Source organism: Coffea eugenioides, chromosome 11, assembly GCF_003713205.1.
Source record: "Coffea eugenioides isolate CCC68of chromosome 11, Ceug_1.0, whole genome shotgun sequence".
Taxonomy (NCBI): Eukaryota; Viridiplantae; Streptophyta; class Magnoliopsida; order Gentianales; family Rubiaceae; genus Coffea; species Coffea eugenioides.
In genome coordinates, this window is record NC_040045.1 from 11,293,910 (window position 1) to 11,307,301 (window position 13,392).

Here is a 13,392-nt window from a genome sequence, read left to right on the forward strand (position 1 = left end):
GGACTGCAGTTGATTTAATAAATCTTTCTCCATCAGTTCCTCAAGATGGTGATATCCCAGAGAGGGTATGGATGGGAAAAGATGTATCCTTTAAGCATTTGAGAGTTTTTGGTTGCCGGGCATTTGTTCATATTCCCAAGGATGAGAGGTCAAAACTTGATGTAAAATCAAAATAATATATTTTATTGGGTTATGAACATGAAGATTTTGGTTATAGGTTATATGATCCTATCGAGAAGAAGGTGATCAGGAGTAGAGATGTTGTCTTCTTTGAAGATCAAACCATTGAAGACTTTGATAAAGGTGATAATTCAAAATTCTCAGATGACATTCCTGCTAGTTCAAATTCAGATCCAGATCCAATTCCAGTATCTGTTGATTTTAATCAAGGGAGAGTTGAGATAGAGCAGAGAGAGGATGTTAATGATGGTGATAATCCTACTACTAATGAACCTGAGCATGAAACACCACCTACTCCGCCACCGCTACCACAAGATGAGATTAGGAAATCTACCAGACAGAGGAGACCTTCTAGCAGATATAATTCTCATGAATATTTGGTGTTAACAGATGGACGAGAGCCAGAGTCCTACAGTGAGTCTTTAAAGCATGAGAACAAAGAAGATTAGTTGCAAGCCATGTAAGAAGAAATAGTGTCACTGCATGAGAATCATACTTATCACTTAGTGAAACTACCTAAGGGTAAGAGAGTTCTGAAGAATAAATGGGTCTACAGGTTAAAGGCTCAGGAGCACAGCTCACAACCAAAGTACAAAGTATGATTGGTTGTGAAGGGATTTAGTCAAAAGAAGGATGTAAATTTTGAAGAAATTTTCTCTCCTGTGATAAAAATGTCATTAATTCGAGTTGTTCTTAGTATTGCAGCCAATTTGAATTTAGAGATCGAACAATTTGATGTGAAGACAGTTTTCCTGCGTGGTGACATGGAAGAGGAGATCTATGTGGAGCAATCGAAGAGGTTCAAAGAAAGTGGTAAAAAAAATCTTGTATGCCGTGTCAAGAAGAGTTTGTATGGATTGAAACAAGCACTGAGACAGTGGTATAAGAAGTTTGACTCCTTCATGACAGACCATGAGTACCACAGGACTACATCTGATCACTGTGTTTATGTGAAAAAATTTTCAGATGGTGATTTTGCTATTCTCTTGCTATATGTTGATGACATGTTGATTGTTGGCCGTGATACTATAAAAATTGACAGGTTGAAAAAGAAATTAAGTAAATCCTTTGCAATGAAGGATTTAGGTCCGACTAGACAGATACTGGGGATGAAAATCTCACGTGACAGGCAAAATGGGAAGCTCTGGTTGTCTCAAGAAAAATATATTGAGAAAGTGCTCAACAGGTTTAATATGAGCAATGCTAAGGAAGACTCAACTATACTTGCAGGTCATTTTAAATTGAATATCAAACAGTGTCCTACAAGTGAGAAAGATAAAAAAGACATGAAAAAGGTTCCTTATGCTTCAGCTATTGGTAGTTTGATGTATGCTATGGTTTGCACCAGGCCAGATATTGCTCATGCAGTTGGAATAGTCAGTCGGCATCTCTCTAATCCTGGTAAAGAGCATTGGAATGCTGTCAAATGGATTCTCAGGTATCTCAAGGGAACTTCTAGATTATGTCTACATTTTGGCAATGGTAAAACTATACTAGATGGATAAACTGATGCAGATATGGTAGGTGATCTTGATAATAGGAAGTCCACATCTGGGTACTTGATGATCTTTGCAGGAGGAGCAGTGTCATGGCAAAGTAAGTTACAGAAGTGTATCGTCCTTTCTAGTATGGAGGCGGAGTACATTGCAATCACTGAAGCATGCAAGGAAACTTTTTGATTGCAGAAATTCCTTCAGTAGTTGGGTATGAAACAAGAGAAGTATAGTCTTTATTGTGACAGTCAGAGTGCTATTCATTTGTATAAGAACTCTACATTTCACTCTCGATCCAAACATATTGATGTGAGATATCATTGGATTCAGGAAGTATTGGATTCCAAGTTATTGACACTTGAGAAGGTGCATACAAATGATAATAGTGCTGACATATTTACCAAGGCATTGCCTAAGGAAAAACTTTTATTTTGCAGGCAAGAAGTAGGGTTGGTGGAACGCCTCAAATAAACTGGAGAGGGAGATTGTTGGGTGTGGGCCAGCCCATTTGTGGGCCAACCCATTTGTGCAAGTGAACAACACTTGAGGGCTTCTCAAGTTTAACTACAAGCGGCAGCCGCATGAGGTAATTTCAATTCTTCGGTCCTCGTGCGAGAGAGAAAAAGGACAGCCGCCATCTTTTGTTGGTTGAGAGAAAAATGAAGAGAGAGAAAGAGCTAGAGAGAGAGAAACTTCAAGGTCTTAATTGGAGGGTGATTTGAAACTCGATTGAGACGAAATTTTACACACGCGATCCTCTTGTCAAGCTCTACTCATTTACCGGTCCAAATTTTAGATTTCCTCTTCATTTGGTAACACCTTTTCAAATTCACTTCTTTGACAGTTGTAGTTTTTAGAGGTAATTTTGTAGCAATTTCACTTGGTTGGTGGTGGTGATATTATTGTCGTCCGAATATTTCGGATAGACTTGTGTATTCTCATTATTCTGATAGTGGAGACTTTGACTGGACTAGGTCCCGTAGTTTTTTTTCAATTGGATTTTTCACGTAAAAATCTTGGTATCCTATGCCTTCTATTTTTATTGCTTTTATTATTACTACTGGCATTATAACTTGGTGATTTGATTTGTTCTTGTTTTAACTGGTACTTGGGGAAAGAGAAATTTGTCCTGGGCTAAGTCTGATATTGTGTGCCTGTACTGGTACCCCTTTCCCAACACAAACAAGGCCATCATTTGCAGCCCGACTTGCTATCTCTTTCATCATATCTCTTAAGACCTGGTTGAACTTGTTTGGATTAGTGGCATTATGTGAATTCCAAGCAAAGAAGGAGATACCCCAATCGGCTCCTGAGAACATGGACTCATTCGAATAACGCAACAAGCATTCGTCATGTGAAATAAAAGCAGTCTTTCGATTCAAGAATGTCTCTAGAATCTCCCCACGGGCATTTGCTACACATTGTCCACAAACATCGGGATTCACATCACCTTGACAAAGAAACAGTCCATAGACCATGTTAGAGTGGTCATGGCTAGCAGTGAAGTTGTAGAAGCCATTCCTGCTGGTCAAGGAAGCATTTGAGGATAAAGTGGAGAGGAGGAAATTCAGGTTCTCTGTATACGTACTGCCAGTAGAGCTGTTAGGATTATATGTAGTATTTACGCACCACTTAAAGGCATAAATCTGTCTTGCGTTGAAGCTAATCAAACAAATTAGCAGGAAACACGAGAATAATATACTTCTGGAGATCATCTTGATCAGAATCAGGCAGATCAAAAGTAGACAGTGGTACATTTTTGCAATCAGGCATGCTTGACACTTGAGATGGAAGTATGAAATGCACCATGCCAGAGAACTAGTCACATAGGAAGACTTCTGAAAGTTCCATGGACGTGTTACATACTTTCATTGATTTGTGAAAAGGGGAATCACGAAAGTAACGAAAAGTCTTTGGTCTTTGATATTGAACTAGGAGGCATAAACTGCACCACACACGGTGGCAACTAAATAGTGCATGCCTAGTTAAACGTAAATTATGCAGGCACTCCTCCTCTATTCATGTTTCTATGTATGCACATCTTTATCTATAGTGCGTGTGTCTATACATATCTGTTAATATATAATATAATGGTGTTTCTTCCTTTTTTTTGTAATGCATAATATACTCTTACTTAGATAATAATTAATTTAATCTAGCAAACTCCTAATTCATGTCACTTCATGATCCTATGATTCCTATCTCAATATCACATAGGAGAAGTGCTGAATTGAATTACCTTCTTTTTTATTTTTCTTAAAGCTCTATTAGTTCCTCCGATGAAGTAAATTAGAACCCTAAATCTCTAGCCACAGCTCTTTGTCAAGAAAAATCAGGTACCACAATTTACTCCCATAAAATATGTAATTAAGCATAGGACAAAACTCATCAAGATGATATACTTTCCATGTGAAGAGATTGACGATATTTTGAACCTTATATGTAACCTGTTTGAGGTCAAAGTCATTCAGCCATTAGATATATAAGTCCGACAAAAACCAACAATCAGCAACTGATCCATGGCTGACAAGATGTAGAAAACAGGAGGGCCAATCTACAAAACCAGCAGCATATACCAACAAACCAAGGGTGATGTGTGTTTACAGAATAAAAAATTGAAGCCTCAAGTTTATTAATTGTTATTGCATGAGTATAGGTGTTTTGTTTTAAATTTCTCAAGTGAAGCTATTTATTTCTTTTCTTGTGAACATAGTTAATTTGTTTTGATACATGACTGTACCTTCATATTATAATTATTTCATTCTTATTAAAAAAAAAGAATTGTTCTTCAACTTTGATGGTTCATTGTTGTCCTAAAATATGCTATTTGTTTTTGAGCAGTAAATTTCCATCCTGAATTCGAAATTTCATTCAACTTGGATTCATTTAGAATCAAGGATTAAAAGCTGTGATTGTCTTAAAAAGTTTGAATTATATGGGTTATCTTTTGGATCAAGTATTGTGGAAAAGTAGTGAATCTTAAATCCTACTTAAGAGAAAGTCCTTAATTGTGAGAACCCGAAAATTTTCTTATTTTCGTCATATATTACTGGTTTATTTAAATAGTTATTCACTCATTTTCTCCGAATTATTTAATTCGACTACTTAAAATCCATTTATATGGAAAAACACCTCTCTTATGTTTTTAAAGCGTTTGTTAGAAAATTTACTTTTCGAAAACTCATTTAGTTCGGAACAACGAGTATACGTTTTTCGAGACTATATTTGAATCGAGAGTATATTAATTTTGGAGAAGTAAGAATGATCAATAGTAGATTAAGAAAAGTTAACTTGAGATTTGAGGAGTTAAAACTCGACTCATGTGAGGACTCGCAAAAATTTATTATTTTAAATTTCATTTCGAGATTATTTAAATATTTAATTGCCCATTTACTCCGAATATTAATTTCTAGACCATTTAGACCTAATTACATGAGTTTATAACTTCGTTATAATTTTAAAGTGACTCGTTTCAAAATTTAATTTTTGGAAACTCGTGAAGTGAAAATAGCGAATACGCGATTGGAGTTAATAATTAATTCGAGAATACACTAAGTTTGGAAAATTAGAGACTTGCACGATGGACTTAAAATAGGTAATTTTATGTTTAAGTACTTAAGTGATAGTTATTAGTACTATCGTTATAAGAAATTCTTGGAAGTTTCGCTTTATCGCGCTTAATTTGGAGATACGCGTTTTCACACGCGCGATTTAATTGAGAGACTTTAGACCATTATTTTGGGACAATTAAGAGTGAATAATATTTATATGGATATAAGTGCATTAGAGGTTTAGTGCACTAGTGAAATAAACTCGAGAGGAATCGAGCACAAAACGCGCGCGTACGTGCACTATTCCTAGTTGACTTTTGAAACAAACTTTGGCCAAATCTTAAAGCTTCTCACGGAAGCTTATTATCAGCAATTGCTCTTCTTTTTCTGCTCTCATCAGCCGAACAACACAAGGAGAAAAGAGACCTCCAAGCTTCAACTTTCTTCTTCAAATTCCTCACTCAAACTTCCTCCGTTTCACTTCAAAATTTGACCGCACCTAGCTTAACTCTTGGAGATTACATCTAGCTAAGAAAAGGAGGAACTTTTCACGGTTTTTTTTTTGCCAAGGAGAGGACCGAAAATTTCTGTTGTACACATCAAAGCAAATAGGTAACGATCAAACCTCGAAAACTTAATTTATGGAAGTTCTAGTGCACCTTTAAACTCTTACTTGCATATGGGTAGTTTGTTTTGATGGAAAATTTGGTTGTGTGGGCTCTATGAACTCCCACCTTGGATATATGGACTGATTTGTGGTGTTTTGATGGTAATAATGTTTATTTAGTGTTTAAACTAGTGGATTAATGTTGGGTTATTGATGGAAACTCAAATGAGGTGCAATGGGAAAAAGTGACCATTTTGCCCCTGGTTTGTTCGACCACTTTCGTGGAAGATTTTGAGGTTCTAATGGCTCGTTTATGTTGTTTACATGTTATACTGATTGTGTAAAAAGTTTCATGGAAAAATAATATGATTTGGTTGGTTAAATGAAGTGATTTCCAAAGTTTAGAAAACTGGAAAATGATTCCCGTCACTACCAGACAGTCATCTTGTTTCGGCTATAATTCATTGCTCCGATGTCGGAATCGAGTGCCGTTTACGGCACTGGAAACTAGACATTCCCAGATTTCATTTGGTATAAAATTCACGTTCTGGTTCCACTCAAGTGAGCCAAACCATTCATTTGAAAATTGCTGTCCTGTTTCATTTGTCACTGGGAGGCAGATTATGAACTGCGATTTGATGCTCAAGAATGAGCTGGTTATGGACAGATTTTGAGAATGGTTTCTTCTGAGAAAATATATCCTTATGAGTCTATTTTCTAAACCCACCAACCACACATAATTCCGAGTTGAATTGAGTAATTTATGATCAAAATTCAAAACTGACTTTGTGAACGAAAACAGTGTTTGGACAGATTTGAAACTAACTATGGTTTGGGACTTGTTATCCGAAGTCTCTTAGTGTAAATCATCTATCAAATGTACCTTGAATATATTTTGGACATTTCCTACTGGAATGAACCATGTGTGAGATGTTCTTTGACCAAATGTTTGGAAACGGCAAAACGGAAGTTCAAAGGCAGCTTAGCCTTAGAATTTCTTGTAATTTCAACGGTTTTGTTAACCCACTTTCTGTGCTTTTTCTCCATGAAATTTGGTAGAGGAACAACCCTTATATGGTAGTATTATACTACTAATTTTGGTGTTGTTCTGAGGCCGTTTCATTGCTCAACTAAACTTCCAAAGTTCGTGACTTGATTTTGGAAAACCCTTGTTTAACAAGGAAATTTGGGTAACTTTGAGCTACCATATCTTGGTGCTCGAAATTTCAATTCTCATTCCGTTTTTTTATGTTTTAAACCTGGATTACAACTCTAAAAGAGTTCCAAATTTCAGAGGCTAGCTCGAATTGTATGAATTTTACCGAATTTTCAAACTTTGTCGAAAATCAACCCAAATCTGTCTTGACTTTCTAAAACAGCGACTTTGGGCTAAATTTCGAATATTTTCCAATTAGAATCATGGAGAAGTGTCTTCTAAGAACTTTTAGTACTTTGGAAGTAGTTTCCAATGGCACCAAGTTTTCCAATTTTGGACTTGTAAAGAATGAGATACGATTTTTCAAAGTATGGGTGACAAATCTGAAATTTCCAAACTTAAAGGAAATTGAGGGTTGCGAACTCTCTATTTTCCTTCGATATTGTTAAGCCGTTTTACACTTGATTTCAACGATGAAAATTAGATTTCGCTTGTATTTTAAAACCCCGTTTTGAGCCTTGATTTACGAGTAATTAAGGCTCATTTTCGTGAAATTTTCTTAGATTATACAAGTGTGCAATCTTCCTCGATAATTAGGGGTTTTAAGCGATAGTGTGTAATAGACAATTACCATTTGCTCAGGTGCTCAAGGAGACCTTCAAGAGGATCTCGAGGGGGAACACCTAAAGGCTCGTTTATGCACTTACTCCCTTATTTCAATTGGTGAGTGTCAAGTGCATGAACTTGATGTTAAGTGGTTATCTGTTTTTTTTATCCATTATGAAAATTTGAAATTTTGAGACGAGGGTGTACTTTACCGCACTCGTGCTCTTTCAAATGAAATTATATTCGAATTTTGCTATGTAAATTCATATCCGACTTGTACATGGTAATGTGGATGTGATTCGTATTTGTTTTGATTCGTATATGTGATCCGTATTTGTGATTCCTATTTGGAATCGTCGATTTGAGCGTTGCTCGTCGACTTATATTCGTATTCGTATTTGTATTCGTATTCGGGGGACGCCGAAACTTGTTGGTTAACTTTGCAAATCGAGCCAGCATGGGCTTGGTCGATAAGCTTAGCCAACCATGAGATATTCGTAGAGCATGATCTATTGGAGAGATCTTGCTCGGCATTACTCGTGCAGTATTGCCATGATATACTCGAATATTATCAAAAACTATGATGAGCGGGCCCGGTAAGGGGGTGTAACGGTGACGGGATTCGAAGAAAAGTGGTGTATCTACGGATTTGATACTTATGTGGTTGACAGAGTGTCAACGTAAAATGTGATCAAGACTTCGACTCGACTATGTGGAATTTAGCTCCTGAGAGCTACAGTATCCTTGAATTGTTTCTGTTTATTTTTTCTATTCGAAATGTGAATTATTCAAACTTTATAGCTTTACTTACTATGTAATTTGTGGCTACTTGGATTATGTGTTTACATGTGTGTTTCTTGGCCTCACTGAGTATTGGCTCATCCCATTAGTTTATTTTCCTTAACAGGTTGGATTGGAAGATTTTGGAAAAGCCGACTAGATTATACTTTTGATTGGAATCTGGGCTGTAAATGTGTAGTCGACTTTTAATGGTTGTATTTTGGGACTTGATGTATCTTTTGTGAACATGATGTAAGATTTGAATATTTAGTTAAGGAAGCGGCTTTTCTTTATTTCGACTTGTAGTATTTGGTATGTATCGTTAAGTTCGATTTGAATTGTCTTGAGTCCTGGCGAGAGTTGGGCAGGCGTCCCGCGGATACCCTTGGGTTCGCCCTTGGGAGAAGTGGGGGCGTCACAGTTGGTATCAGAGTTTAGGTTTCAGATCTTTGTAGTGTATCCTAGGCTTGAAGTTTAGGATGCCGGACTGTGGGACTGGTTTGAAAGTTAAGTGACCATTTATAGGGATAAAAATCAGAGCAATTTCACGTGGTCTCTGGGAGGAGTGAACTTGGGCCAAGTGGTGATATGGTCCCAATTATGTGAATATGTATAAAGGATTAAGTGCTCTTCTTGTGCGTAAGTTGTGAACTACGAAAGTGGTAAGCGTAAAACCTTTATCATGCTACTTGAGGTAGATAGAGATGTACGCCAGGTAGGAATCTTAAACTATATTGATTTGCACTTGGGAGCGTACGGCCTGAGTTGTAAATTCTCTTAGTTTTGGATTCTTGTACTTGAGTGCTAAATACTTTTCCTGAGGGAATACTTGTGACTTAGGAAGGGATATAATCTCGTGTATTACGATGTGAATAGAAATCATGAGTGGTTTTGAGATAAGTTCTGATGGCAAAGGTCAGAGCACGGAGGATTTTTGTATTGGACTTGAGATCTCCATTTGTGGGGAATAAGAACGGGTTAATGTTTTGTGAGAGCAAGTGTAAGAGGTCAACGGATAGAGAATATTTTAATCAAATGTGGGACGATATTGACCAGAGAGAAGTGGAATGTAGTTGAGCTTGGAATGAGATACTTTTGCATTTCTTTTGGTTCGACTCAATACCCTAGCCGGTATAAGAATTTCATATTGAATTTAGTAAGGAAATCTCGTATTCGTTGGAAGTTTTAGGCTAACGACTTAAAAAGTGGCTTAGGTTTTGGATGGAATTTGGAATTTATAATTATTCAAATAATGTGGTTTGGTATCATGGATCCTTCTGGTTTTCCCCTAACTAGGCTTATGATTTTCTCCTTTTGTTCCTGTCTATGATAGTAGGGGCGGTCATACCGTGAGGTCTTTTGTAATTTGCTTGCATGTACTTTTGTTTTTGTGGCGCTTAATTGTCCATGACCTATCTTTGACATACTTGGCTTGTTTGTGATCTCTCAACTTGTACTATGACTTTTGATATATTTAAAGAATCATGCTTTAAATTTTAAATGTATTTGTAACTTGTATATGCATCTTGAACCTGCGTAAGAATCAAAAATCGAGCAAAGCTTAGGCTCGGATCTTTCCTTAAGAATAAGAGTGAATATTTGCTGTGAATTGGAGAGTAAAAATGACAAAGCTTTATGTACCATTAGAGTTAGCTTTTGGATTAGAAGTGAAGGGTGATAAAGGAGTTGGATCGAAGTTTATGCATATATGAACTTGCATGTTTATTTATCTTTCTTAAAAGTGTTTTCGAAAATATACGTCTACTCAAATGCAGCTCTTAATTTAAAACTTTGAGAGAATTTTTGAAATATCCTCACTGTATATGTTATTTTATTATAGATGTGTTTTAGTATCCACGCATTGAGTTGCATGATTAATTTTCTTAAACGTATTTGAAGAATTCTTAAACGTATTGATGATTGTGGTAAAAATATTATTTGAAATTTCTGATTAAGAAAATTTAGTTTCGGGCCATAAAGAAAAGTTTGTATCTTTAACTGTAGTTTTGAAGTTCTGAATTGCATTTTGCCACATACATATCCAAAATACATTAAAACCCTCGATTTTATCTCGCATGCTATGATTGACTCGATTTGGACAAATTAAGTCCGAAAATTTTGGTAAGTTTAGTCTTCTACTGACAATATATCAATCTATTCGAGTTTTGAACTACAAGATTGAATCTTTTAAACTGGAGTTTTAATTGACAGTGGAACCATTTATTCTTGTGTAAACCCCAATTTCATGAATGGTATAAGTAAAGTGTGATCACTTGTCCTACAACTTGGAAGCAAAATGCCTATTGGGAAATTAAAGTTCATTGCTAATTGGATGAATAGAAATTGTGAGATATGGGTTGGAAAGTGTAAGTTGTTGATCGATTTGATAAGTATAACTCTTAAGGAATATGATATTCTTCTAAATGTGAATTTCGAGGACGAAATTCTTTTAAGGAGGGGAGGTTGTGAGGACCCGAAAATTTTGTTATTTTTGTCATATATTATTGGTTTATTTAAATAGTTATTCACTCATTTTCTCCGAATTATTTAATTTAACTACTTAAAATCCATTTATATGGAAAAACACCTCTCTTATGTTTTTAAAGCGTTTTGTTAGAAAATTTACTTTTCGAAAACTCGTTTAGTTCGGAACAACGAGTATACGTTTTTCGAGACTATATTTGAATCGAGAGTATATTAATTTTGGAGAAGTAAGAATGGTCAATAGTAGATTAAGAAAAGTTAACTGAGATTTGAGGAGTTAAAACTCGACTCATGTGAGGACTCGCAAAATTTATTATTTTAAATTCCATTTCGATCTTATTTAAATATTTAATTGCCCAGTTATTCCGAATATTATTTTCTAGTCAATTTAGACCTAATTACATGAGTTTATAGCTTCGTTATAATTTTAAAGTGACTCGTTTCAAAATTTAATTTTGGAAACTCGTTAAGTGAAAATAGCGAATACGCGATTGTAGTCAATAATTGATTCGAGAATCTACTAAGTTTGGAAAATTAGAGACTTGCAGGATGGACTTAAAATAGGTAATTTTATGTTTAAGTACTTAAGTGATAGTTATTAGTACTATCGTTATAAGAAATTCTTGGAAGTTTCGTTTTATCGCGCTTAATTTGGAGATACGCATTTTCACATGCGCGATTTAATTGAGAGACTTTAGACTCTCATTTTGGGACAATTAAGAGTGGACAATATTTATATGAATATGAGTGCACTAGTGAAATAAACTCGAGAGGAATCGAGCACGAAGTGCGCGTGTACGCGCTCTATCCTTAGTTGACTTTTGGAGCATTTTAGGCCACACATTATTAAACTTCTCATGGGTGCATCACACTAGATCATAACCCTTCAATTCATGATCTAAAGTGGCGTACAACACTCTCATTTTCCTCTCCAAGACAGCCAGCCACCATCCCAAAGAAGAACAACTCAAGTTCTTCAATTTTCTTCACTTAAACTTGCTCCAAATCATCACCATTTCACTTCAAATTTCAACCACACTTAGCTCAACACTTGAAGATTACATCTAGCTAAGAAAAGGAGCTGCTGTCTGTGGTTTTTCTTGAGCCAAGGAGAGCCGAAATTTCTGTCTTGAACATCAAAGCGAGTGAGTGACGATCAACCCTTCAATTCTTGTTTTATGGGAGTAGTAGTGCACATTTAAACTCATGATGCATATGGGTAGCTTGTTTATGATGAAAAATTATTGTGTGGGCTCTATGAACTCCCACTTTGATTGGATGGACTGATTTGATGATTGATGATGAAATTAATGATGGTTTAGTGCTTAAATTAGTGGATTAATGTTGTATTGTGGGTAGAAAATCAAAGGAGGTGTTTGGAGCAAAAGTGACCGTTTTACGCCTGCCTTGTTCGACCACTTTTGTGCAAAATTTTGAGGTTCTAATGGTTTTTTTATGTTTTTTACATGTTATATTAGTTGTGTAAAAAGTTTCATTGAAAAAGAACTTGATTTGGTCACCCAAATGTTGGATTTACGAAAGCTTAGAAATCTGGAAATTTATCCCGTATTCACCCAGGCAGTGTATTTGTTTCGGCTATATCTTTTTACTCCGATGTCGGAATCGAGTGCCGTTTGCGGCACTGGAAACTAGACATTCCCAGCTTTCATTTGGTATAAAATTTACATTCTGGTTCCACTCGAGTGAGTCAAACCATTCGTTTAAAAATTGCTGTCCTATTTCATTTGTCACTGGGAGGCAGATTGTGAACTGTGATTTGATGCTCACGTATGAGTTGGTTATGGACAGATTTTCAAAATGATTTCTTCCGAGAAAATATATCCTTATGAGTCTATTTTCTAACGCCACCAACCACGCTCAATTCGGAGTTGAATTGAGTGATTTATGGTCAAAATTCAAATCTGACTTTGTGAACGAAAACAGTGTTTTGGACAGATTTGAAACTAACTACGGTTTGGGACTTGTTATCCAAAGCTTCTTATTGTAAATCATCTATCGAATGTACCTTGAACATTTTTGGACATTTTCTACTGGAATGAACCATGTTGGAGATGTTCCTTGACCAAATGTTTGGAAACGGCAAAACGGAGGTTCAAAGGCAGCTTAGCCTTAGAATTTCTTGTGATTTCAACGGTTTTGTTAACCCACTTTCTGTGCTTATTTTTACATGAAATTTGGTAGAGGAACAACTCTTATATGGTAGTATTATACTGCTAATTTTGGTGTTATTCCGAGGCCGTTTCATTGCTCAACTAAATTTCCAAAGTTCGTGACTTGATTTTGGAAAACTCTTGTTTAACAAGGAAATTTGGGTAAATTTGAGCTACCATATCTTGGTGCTTGAAATTTCAACTCTCATTCGGCTTGTTTTGTTTTAAACCTGGATTACAACTCCAATAGAGTTCCAAATTTCAGAGGCTAGCTTGAATTGTATGAATTTTGCCAAATTTTCAAACTTTGTCGAAAATCAACCCAAATCTGTCTTGACTTTCTAAAACAGAAACTTTGGGCTAA

At 35.9% G+C, this 13,392-nt stretch overlaps 1 protein-coding gene across 1 annotated transcript; it reads right to left on the bottom strand.

The window, feature by feature from the left end:
- Window positions 1-2,770: 2,770 nt before the first annotated feature.
- LOC113751949 (cysteine-rich repeat secretory protein 58-like) lies at window positions 2,771-3,482 on the bottom strand. The gene is made up of 2 exons (XM_027296093.1): window positions 3,376-3,482; window positions 2,771-3,272 (listed from the first exon to the last, which is right to left on the bottom strand). The coding sequence occupies exons 1-2, from the start codon at window positions 3,480-3,482 to the stop codon at window positions 2,771-2,773; spliced, it is 609 nt and encodes a 202-aa protein (XP_027151894.1).
- Between the last annotated feature and the right edge of the window lie 9,910 nt (window positions 3,483-13,392).